The sequence below is a fragment of the Gymnoscopelus microlampas genome (genome assembly GCF_963454915.1).
Source record: "Gymnoscopelus microlampas genome assembly, chromosome: 24".
In the NCBI taxonomy this organism is placed as follows: domain Eukaryota; kingdom Metazoa; phylum Chordata; class Actinopteri; order Myctophiformes; family Myctophidae; genus Gymnoscopelus; species Gymnoscopelus microlampas.
Genome location: NC_139961.1, coordinates 36,283,274 through 36,294,189, shown reverse-complemented (window position 1 = coordinate 36,294,189; position 10,916 = coordinate 36,283,274). Strand labels below are relative to the sequence as shown.

Below are 10,916 nucleotides of genomic sequence, written 5' to 3'. Positions count from 1 at the left end.
CACACAGTGGTGGAAAAAGTACTACTTTTTTTTTTTACTTAAGTAAAAGTATCAATACTGCAATGTTGAAATACTCTGTTACAAGTAAAAGACCAGAATTCAAAATGTACTCGCGTAAAAGTACAAAAGTATTGGTATCAAAATGTACTTAAAATACCAAAAGTAAAAGTGCTCATCATGCAGAATGTCCCATTTCAATCTTTTGAAAATAGCCGATCTACAAGCTGTGAGCTTGTAGATCGGCTATTTTCAAATGGCTGAAATGTATAATAGTAACTAAAGTTTTCAAATAATTGTAGTGGATTAAAAGTACAATATTCATCTTTGAGATGTAGTGGAGTAGAAGTAAAAGTACTGAAAATACTCCAGTAAAGTAAAAAATACCTCAAAATTGTACTTAAGTACAGTACTTGAGTAAATGTACTTAGTTACTTTACACCACTGGACACACAGACATACACGCACATGCACACGCACACGCACACACATACAGCTATACAATATCAAAGCATTTTAGTTAAGAGGTGATGGGATGTAAAAAAAAATGTATGACCCAAATCATCAGCATGTTTCTGTTATGTTACGCGAGTCACAACTTAATTATACGTTTTCTCATCAGAAACCAAATATGTTATTAGCAATAAAAGGGGAATAAGGAACTCATGAATGTACTGTGCTACTTTAAAACATGTTATGTAATGTCACAGGATTTTTGACAGTTGACACCTCTTTCACAGTTCCTTGCATGACACACATTTGACTTGTTATTGTGAGTTGTTACTTTTGAATACATTAAGACCGGGAACGCATCTGTGTCATTTTAAGATGTCATTGGCTATTCAAAAATAGCACATATACGAGCTTGTAGATCTGCTATTTCTGAAAAATCTTGAACAATTTTGCAAATCATTATACATTTTTTAAAGCGAACATTTTCAACTCAAATCTTTGCTTCTGGGGGGATCCCTGGAACAAAACATTTTGAGATGGGGGTCTACGGCCAAATACATATAATTTTGGGAGTCCTTCACATGAAAATATTTTAAGAACCACTGTTATAGCAACATAGGTTTTTCAGAAAACTGTTAGAATTTAGAAAACATATAGAATCCCCTGAAGCAAAGATTTGAGTTACAAATGTTTGCTTTAAAGATTTGCAAAAATGTTCACGATTTTTCAAAAAATAGCAGATCTACAAGCTCATAGCGCGGGACTCGGTGCCGCGCTTTGAGCTTGTATATCTGCTATTTTTGAATAGCCAAAGAAATATAAAAATGACACACAGCTGTAGCCTGATTTGTACTCGGCCGTACGATCACGGCCGTGCCGAACATAGCCGGCCTACAAGCTCACAATAATCTTTTCGCGGAGATTTAAATTTATCGTGAAATTGTCCTCCGTCATACACTACTGTAGGATGAATTAGCTTTTGTTGAGCTGAAAATTCAGTACCACTTAAACCCTCTATACTTGATAAGACTTGTAAGGAGTGCATTTAGTACGCTCTTAGTTCACACTACACACATCGATCCCCCCAAGAATAGGGAAGCTGGGGGTTCAAGTGGTAAACAAAAGTGCCATTTTGAGTTTTAAGCATATTTGGATGATCGCGATAATCGTTAATCGTAATTGTTTGTCATTTTCATGTCGTCCCATCCCTAATACAAATATGTCACCTGGTTTGGACAGCGTGGTCATCTTCCTCATCAATGGCTGTTGGCTGGGCTTAAACCTGCCAGAGGGAACATTTCTTTATCTTTATCTCAGTGGCCATTTGGAGTTTGTCATTTGAACTAAATGTGAGTCATGTTAACTTTGCTTTGTTTTGTTCAACTCTATCATCAAACGGGACGAAGCAGAGACTTCTTGACTCCCACACTGTAACTATAACTTTGATATAGATCGGCGGTTCTCAAACCAGTGGTCCGGGGACCACCAGTGGTCCTTGAGGGGGTTCCAGGTGGTCCCCAGCTAAATGATAGAGAGTTGGGACCCTTATAGATCTTTAACTCTTGAGAGTGTGAAATGAAACCAAATGGACTCGTAAGGGTCCATTTGGTTTCATTTTACGCTCTCAAGAGTTAAATGATTGTTAAACATCTGCATTACTTAATTAAAGAATTGTTATTTTGATTGATTTTGATTTTGCCTGTTGTCTCCTATGGTACCAAGTACATCAATACAGCATGGAATTGTCGACAAAATCATGTCCAACGATAACAAAATATTCTAAGTCTTGGGTCTCATCAAACGGTGGTTCCGTGGCTCAAATGGTGAATAAATAATGGACCTTGATATGAAAACGGTTGAAAACCACTGTTCTACAGTAGATAACACTCTGTATGCACCAAAGTAGAGATATGGTGTATCTTTTTTAGCAATAATAAAAAATACAAAAATGTTCCTAACAAGATGTGACACAAGGTTCCCATTATGCTCTCTGGGACTGGACTATATGTCATTTTAATGGATTTCTGGACCGGTATAGTTTTTAGCTGTATAGACAGCTGTCTTGTTCAACACTGGATCAGAGCTCAGCTTTAGAGTGTATTCAATGTAGATTATCAATGTTAGGCTGTGATGTTCAGACTTGCAGCCCAAAGCCGATTCTTGGCCTGTCCCGACTGGAATCAGACTGGTTTTTATCAAGTCTGAACAGCAAAAAAACACACAAAAACATATTTTTGCTAATCAGATTTGAACCACATTCCTAGATGGTTTGAAATGGGATTCAATTCTGATTTCCAAAGAGTCTCAGACAGTCCACTCCACTCGGACACTGAAGTCTGAAATATATTTGGTTAATAGACGATCTATAAATAGCCGATCTGCAAGCTCACAACGTGTCACATCACGACGCACTGTGAGCTTGTAGATCTGCTATTTTCAGCGAGCGACACCGTCCTACGACGGAGTTTAAGTTAAGCACTGTGTCATTATACAGTGTTACCACTATAGAGCAACCAATGCAGATCATGTCAGGATACACAAATCCAATGTGCACAGTCTGTCCTATAAGATTTGCCTGCAGTCTGAACAAAGCCTATATAAACAGGGATCTTCAACAGGGGGTCCGGGACCCCTAGGGCATTGGTTCTCAAAGTTGGGTTCGGGGACCCCCGGGGGGTACTTAAGGGTGTTCCAGGGGGTACCCAGAAAAATGTGTAAATATAGCATCAGAATAATTATGACCTTTTATACTTTGGCTATTCAAAAATCTTGAGAATTTGTGCAAATCTTTGAAAATATATATTTTTAACATTTGTAACTCAAATCTTTTCTTCTGGGGGGTCCCTGGAACAAAATATTTTTAGATGGGGGTCCGTGGCCAAATACATATCATTTTGGGGGTCCTTGGCATGAAAAGGTTTGAGAACCACTGCCCTAGGGGATCCTCAGAGTTACTACAGGGGGGGTCGCCAAATCTTTGTGTGATAGGATCATTTTTTGACATTAACCACTTGAACCCTAGCATGACCTATTCTGAGGAGAACTTAAGCCAACAATAGCAGATCTACAACGCCTCCGCTGTGAGATCGGCTATTTTTGGCAAAGAGGTTTGGTGTTGTAGATGGAAAAAAGAGCAGTATTGGTACTTTTACTTAAGTAAATAATTTGAATACTTTCCACCACTGCTTGTGCACAAGACATTTAAATTGCATTAAGCGACTGACCCTGATAAGAGAAAACTAATCTAAGCAGTGAGTGTTAGATGAACTATCTTCGTTTTGTTGTTAGTTGGCTTAATTTATTCACACAGAAAGGACATATTTGTGCACCAAAATACACTAAGCAGATTATGAAAGGTCTGAATAGTATACTGCTCAGGCGATATAATGCAGGCAATCACTGAGTGACTGGATTATTTTAAAACACTTTTAGCTTTAAGTTAGCATTCTATAGAGAGTATAATGTTGATTGTCATTTAAACTTGGAAACAATAATAAGACTTGAGATTTGACACGACATTTTTTTCTTGAATTCAACCAATTTCAGAAAGTCACGGCACAATGAGTCTGGCTGTTTGATTCTCCATGTCAAATCATGTTTGATTTAATGGGACATTACTCTGTCACAAAGTTGATGTGAAATATTAAAGGTTTATTTCATACATTTTCATATGAATTACTGTTACATAACTGGCAGAGAAAAAAAATAACCTTACAGTCATTGATTTTGTGACGTTTGCTTCTAAAGCCTAATATTCTTCCCCCTCCTCTCCCTCGTCCGCGAGGGTGTCGGTGCCCACCTCTTCGTAATCCTTCTCCAGGGCGGCCATGTCCTCTCTGGCCTCAGAGAACTCTCCCTCCTCCATGCCCTCGCCAACGTACCAGTGGACGAAGGCCCTCTTGGCGTACATGAGGTCAAACTTGTGGTCCAGGCGGGCCCAGGCCTCGGCGATGGCCGTGGTGTTGCTCAGCATGCACACGGCCCTCTGCACCTTGGCCAGGTCTCCTCCGGGAACCACGGTGGGAGGCTGGTAGTTGATGCCCACCTTGAAGCCCGTGGGACACCAGTCCACGAACTGGATCGTGCGCTTGGTCTTGATGGTGGCGATGGCCGAATTGACGTCCTTGGGCACGACGTCGCCTCGGTACAGCAGACAGCAGGCCATGTACTTGCCGTGGCGGGGGTCGCACTTCACCATCTGGTTGGCTGGCTCGAAGCAGGCGTTTGTTATCTCGGCCACGGAGAGCTGCTCGTGGTAGGCCTTCTCGGCGGAGATGACCGGGGCGTAGGTGGCCAGAGGGAAGTGGATACGAGGGTACGGCACCAGGTTGGTCTGGAACTCCGTGAGGTCCACGTTCAAGGCGCCATCAAAGCGCAGAGAGGCGGTGATAGAGGACACAGTCTGGCCAATCAGCCGGTTGAGGTTGGTGTAGGTGGGACGCTCAATGTCCAGGTTCCTGCGGCAGATGTCGTAGATGGCCTCGTTGTCCACCATGAAGGCACAGTCAGAGTGTTCCAGGGTGGTGTGCGTGGTCAGGATGGAGTTGTAGGGCTCCACCACGGCCGTGGACACCTGAGGGGCGGGGTAGATGGCGAACTCCAGCTTGGATTTCTTCCCGTAGTCGACGGAGAGACGCTCCATCAGCAGGGAGGTGAAACCGGAGCCGGTTCCTCCACCGAAGGAGTGGAAGATGAGGAAACCTTGGAGCCCAGTGCACTGGTCCGCCTGAATAAATGAAACAGGGAATAACATTTCATATTTTGTTCAAAGTTAATTACAATATCAAAAATCTATTTCATACTATTGTATAAAAGCTTACCAGCTTACGAGTCCTGTCCAGAACCAGGTCAATGATCTCCTTGCCGATGGTGTAGTGACCACGGGCGTAGTTGTTGGCCGCGTCCTCCTTGCCGGTGATCAGCTGCTCAGGGTGGAACAGCTGGCGGTAGGTACCTGTACGGACCTCATCTGTAATGGGAAAACATCCATTATATTTAACATGCCTGTTACCTCCACCAGCTGAGTTGTTTATGTGTTTGTCTGTCTGTCAACAAAATGACTTGAGGCGTATTTTTATTAAACTTAAAGAGGTCTGTAGCAACCACTAATGTAATAACGGCTCATAATGTAATAAGGGCTCATAATGTAATAAAAAAAATGTAATAACAGCTCATAATGTAATAATCAGCTCATAATGTAATAAAAAAAAACGAGCGCATAACGTAATAACGGATTTTTCAATAATGTAATAATGTAATAATTTGTTACATTAACAACCTCCACATAGGAGGCTCATAATGTAATAAAACCTCATAACGTAATAATGTTTCATATTTTGGGTAAGTATCATAATCAGTATCATGGTCAGTATCATGCCAGTACCATAGTCAGTGTCATATCAGTATCATGGTCAGTATATCAGTATCATGGTCAGTATCATGGTCAGTATCATATCAGTATCATGGTCAGTATGTCAGTATCATGGTCAGTATCATATCAGTATCATGGTCAGTATCATTGGCGGTATCCTGCCAGGAATACCGGTCAGGTGGGCACACTGGACATCTGGGCACACGAGTTTCTAGACAACTGGGCACACCGGATAAGTGGGCATACGGACATCTGGGCACACGAGATGAATGGGCACATGGACATATGGGCACACGAGATGACTGGGCACACGGACATCTGGGCACACGAGATGACTGGGCACATGGACATCTGGGCACACCGTATGACTACCAAGGAATTTTGTGTTCCTTTGATATTTAGGTACCCCCCGCCCCCCCACTGTGAGAGAGAGACGGTGGGAGACATTGTGTAATGTCTGTTACTGAGATAGTGTATTGCAGTGTGTCCTTGCAGTTCTGACAGCATCCTCATCAATTTGTTGTGAGCTGTGTATTGCCTCTCCCGTGTGTGTGTGTGTGTGTGTGTGTGTGTGTGTGTGTGTGTGTGTGTGTGTGTGTGTGTGTGTGTGTGTGTGTGTGTGTGTGTGTGTGTGTGTGTGTGTGTGTGTGTGTGTAGGTTGAATCGTTGGAGACTTACATTCTAACCCTAACCCTAAACCCTAACCCTAACCCTAACCTGGGTGGAGGGTGATTATGCGGGTGAACTCAGTGGAGGAGGGCCATTAGGTGTAAGCAGTGGGCAGGGACCACTACTGTAGGTTGAATCAGTGGAAACTGTCACACCCTAGGCCTATACCTAACTCTCATCCTAACCCTAGGGGGGTGATTATGCGGCTGTCTGAGGGGGGGAACTCAGGAGCGTCTGCTCAGGAACTCAGGAGCAGACAATTCACAGCAGGGGTTCACTAATCTCTGGATTTCATAGAAAGGGGGGGGGGGGCACATCAAAGCAGAGTGCCCAGCTGTCTTGTGTGCCCAGTTGACTGTGTGCCCAGTTGTCTTGTGTGCCCAGTTGACAGTGTGCCCAGTTGACTGTGTGCCCAGCTGTCTTGTGTGCCCAATTGACTGTGTGCCCAGTTGACCTGTGTGCCCAGACGGCTGTGTGCCCAGTTGTCCGGTGTGCCCAGTTGGTTTTTGTGCCCACCTGACCGGTTACCCCTGCGAATATCATGTCAGTATCATGGTCAGTATCATATGGTCAGTATCATGTCAGTGTCATGGTCAGTATCATAGTCAGTATCATGTCAGTGTCACGGTCAGTATCATAGTTAGTATCATGTGAGTAGTATGGTTAGTATTATGTCAGTATTATGTCAGTCTCATTGTCAGTGTGATGGTCAGTACTGTTATAGTATCATGGTCAGTAATATCATGGTTAGTATAATGGTCAGATGGTCAGCACATAACTATATAATGGTCAGCACATAACTCATGACGAGCGGCTGCAGTACTTTGAATCAATGGGTTACAGGACTCGTCTGGACCCAGACCCAGATGGCAGCTGCCAATTTTCTGCAATGGTCGATCAACTAGCCAGGATTGGCATCTACCGGTCTTCAGCCAATTTAAGGCTTGAAATTGTCTCTGACCTGCTACGTCACCCCTATGCAGTAGATGGAACACACCTCAACAATTTTGTTGATGAAGAATGGACCAACTATCTGCTAAGGATGCAGCAAATGGATACATATGGAGATCACTTAACTGTGCAGAGAGCCTCCACTATATTCATTGTATGAGCCCTTATTACATTATGAGCCGTTATTACATTAGTGGTTGCTACAAGGTGGTGCCATGGTTTTGCACTTTTTCTGTTTTTCATGTGTCTATGAGGTTGATAGAACTTCATTAAGCCCCCTGGTGGTGTTTCTGTGGTGTTTTATGTCTTCTCTGACTATTTTGAGTTTCTTCTTGGAGGCTGAAACCTTGAGGGTCAAACGTGCCAATAGAAAAACAGCACTTTAATGACACAGTAAAATTATACCCTCCCCCTCATTATCATAACACAACAGGTGTGGGCATGAGGAGGAGGAGGGACTAGCACAGGTGGGTGGTGCTAAGGTGGTGGAGGAGGTGCTAAGGTGAGAACCAGGTATTCTTAATGAACTGGAGGCGTGTCCACATAAAAACATAATTTTAACACTTTCTGTACACTTTTTTGAAAAAAATCTTCCTCCTAGTATAACCATAATACCTGAAGATTATGTTTTAGGGGGGGGGGGGTCACTGAAAATCACGGCACCCCGTCTTTAAAGTAGGTAGATTCCAAGGATGTCTCGAAGAGATGGCTAACTTTTGGGTCGAAAATATCGAACACCATGGTCAAAATTGAGAATGAGTGGGTGTTTTTTTATGAAACTGGATACTTGATAATCACTCATACCTACTGAGTGATTATGTGATAGTTACTGGCTCCAGTTGTCCATATACTGTATGTCCCTCCACCCAATCACCAAGAAAACATGATCTTTCCTGGTTTATAATATGACCATTCTGATGTTACAATAAACATTCTGTTTTCATTCTTACAGAAGTATATTTTGAGTGCAAACTCTGAGGCTTCAGTTTTGACCCATTAAGACCTGGAACGCATCTGTGTGTCATTTTTAGATTTCTTTGGGCTATTCAAAAATAGCAGATCTACAAGCTCATAGCTCACAGAGCACAGAGTGCCGCGCTATGAGCTTGTAGATCTGCTATTATTTTATTTTTAATCGTGAAAATGTGTGCAAATCTTTGAATATATTTTCATTTTTAACTCAAATCTTCGCTTCTGGGGGTCCCTGGAACAACATATTTGAGATGGGGGTCCGCGGCCAAATACAAATAATTTTGGGGGTCCTTGACATGAACAAGTTTAAGAACCACATACGTTTTTTTTTAAAGAAAAACTGTTAGGATTTAGAAGACATTTTGTAGAATCCCCAGAAGCAATCGCTTTAAACAAACTTTCACGGTTTCAAAAGAAAACAGCAGATCTACAAGCTCATAGCGTGGCACTCTGTGCCGTGCTATGAGCTTGTAGATCTGCTATTTTTGAACAGCCCAAAGAAATGTAAAATGACACAGATGCTTCCCCGGTCTAAATGGGTTAATCCAAAACATTGATTGTTCTGTTCAATGGACAGGATAATGAATGAATGCTTTTTTGTTACCAGATCACTTTCACTTTGAAAACAACTGATTTACCTATGACTGTTGGCTCCAGGTCTACAAACACAGCCCTGGGAACGTGCTTCCCTGCTCCGGTCTCGCTGAAGAAGGTGTTGAAGGAGTCGTCTCCGCCTCCGATGGTCTTGTCACTGGGCATCTGACCGTCGGGCTGGATGCCGTGCTCCAGACAAAACAGTTCCCAGCATGCATTGCCAATCTGAACTCCGGCTTGGCCCACATGGACAGAGATACATTCACGCTACGGGAAAAGTGTTTACATACAAAAATGCATTAATATATAGGCCTATATATATATATATATATTATACACACACACACACACACACACACACACACACACACACACACACACACACACACACACACACACACACACACACACACACAGTATACAGTATACAGTATACAGTATATTCATGAATAAATATTTCACAAGTATAGTTTTATACTTGTATGCGTTTCCTCTTAGTGAGCAAAGTTCTTAGGCTATAGCAAATAATTATGGTAGTCCATCATGAGTTGAGTTGTAGGCCTACAGTAGCTTCCAAGGTAAGGTGTCAGTTTTAAGAAATAGTTGCTAGACCTACTTTATAATGTATTACTGAACATGTTACTTCATCATCAAAATAGCATTGTTTATAATTAGAGGTTTCTAATAGGTAACAAAAAAGGACAAATTCATGTTAGCAGTCTAACATGAATTGTGCTTTTTACCCAAACAATCGTTTTCTAACATAAGATGACACTTTCTCCAATGGTGGCCGGCTCATTTTGAAGTGGACATACTACAGGTACACAAAGTTGAAGTGCATATGAGACCAATTATTTGTTTACAAACATTGAGACTGGACGCACAGGTGACTGCTTCATGTAATCAATTCCCAACAGATCCCCAAACCTGCTGTTTTGGGGTGAGCTTGTTTCAGTTCATTCAACCTCCTCTGTGTGTAGGCTAGTGGGGTGCGCCCTGGCGACACATATATATACTTCATCGCGCAACGGTATAGCAGCTGACATACAAGCTCACAACCGCGTCACGGATGCGACCGCTGTGAGCTTGGAGATCTGCTATTCTCGGCCGTTCTCTGCGCGCGACACCTTCGCGGGACGGAGCATAAATTAGTCTTGACGGGCTGCAGCTGCGCGAGCCAAGCAGGTTCTGATGCCATGATCATAGTCATAGAGCGCTCCTTCCGTTCCTATGACAGCCACTGGAGGTGGAGTTTTGAGGACAACTGCTTTGAATTGTTATTATTGTTTACACACAACAGAAACCAAGGATTATATATTTCAAGAGCGAGAGATCACAGTAAAAATCCTAAGCATTCTTCCTCCACACTGGGAGAAAAACAGCATCTGAAAGTGTGATGGGATGCATTTTTACACGTGAGACTGTGACCACTTTTACATTGCATCTTATGAGTGGTGGGGTTCTTTTGCTGCCGACCTGCGTGCGCATACTGTTTCGTATCAGTGTGACGTCGTCTGTTAAGGCGTCTATAAAGGCCTGAGTCCGATTCTTAAAATGTTAAGGTTAGGATTAGGGTAACAGTTTTTTGAAAAACATATAAAACATATTTTTTCACAAATTTTCAAAAATAGCAGATCTACAAGCTGCCCATTAAGAAATTGACAACTTCATTTTCACAGAATATAGAAACATTTAGGCCTATCCTCTTGTTGCATCACAAATATCAACATGCATTCTAACATTATCATTTAGCATTTGTATTAACATTTGACCATGAAATGAAAAAGGCCTCACCATGTTTGATTGCTTCAAAGTAGTCTCTCGCTAAGCTGTGATGTGCCTGGCTCTGGGACCTTTGTTGTGTCAGGTAAAAAGTGCATGGAGCACCTTTATAGGCCCGGGGTTGCTA

The 10,916-nt window shown here is 42.4% G+C and overlaps 1 protein-coding gene across 1 annotated transcript; it reads right to left on the bottom strand.

Moving 5' to 3' along the window:
* Positions 1-3,388: 3,388 nt before the first annotated feature.
* On the bottom strand, positions 3,389-10,916 carry LOC311040779 (tubulin alpha-1A chain-like). The gene is made up of 4 exons (XM_084051137.1): positions 10,802-10,916; positions 9,052-9,274; positions 5,271-5,419; positions 3,389-5,176 (listed from the first exon to the last, which is right to left on the bottom strand). Exons 1-4 carry the CDS (start codon positions 10,802-10,804, stop codon positions 4,199-4,201), a joined length of 1,353 nt encoding a protein of 450 aa, XP_083907263.1. The 5' UTR covers positions 10,805-10,916; the 3' UTR covers positions 3,389-4,198.

Excerpts from the sequence above, each read along its gene's own strand:
- LOC311040779 (XM_084051137.1), bottom strand. Across the intron at positions 5,420-9,051 it reads CCTGGAGCCAACAGTCATAG|ATGAGGTCCGTACAGGTACC; the intron begins GTAAATCAGTTG and ends TTCCCATTACAG. Across the intron at positions 5,177-5,270 it reads TGGACAGGACTCGTAAGCTG|GCGGACCAGTGCACTGGGCT; the intron begins GTAAGCTTTTAT and ends TCATTTATTCAG.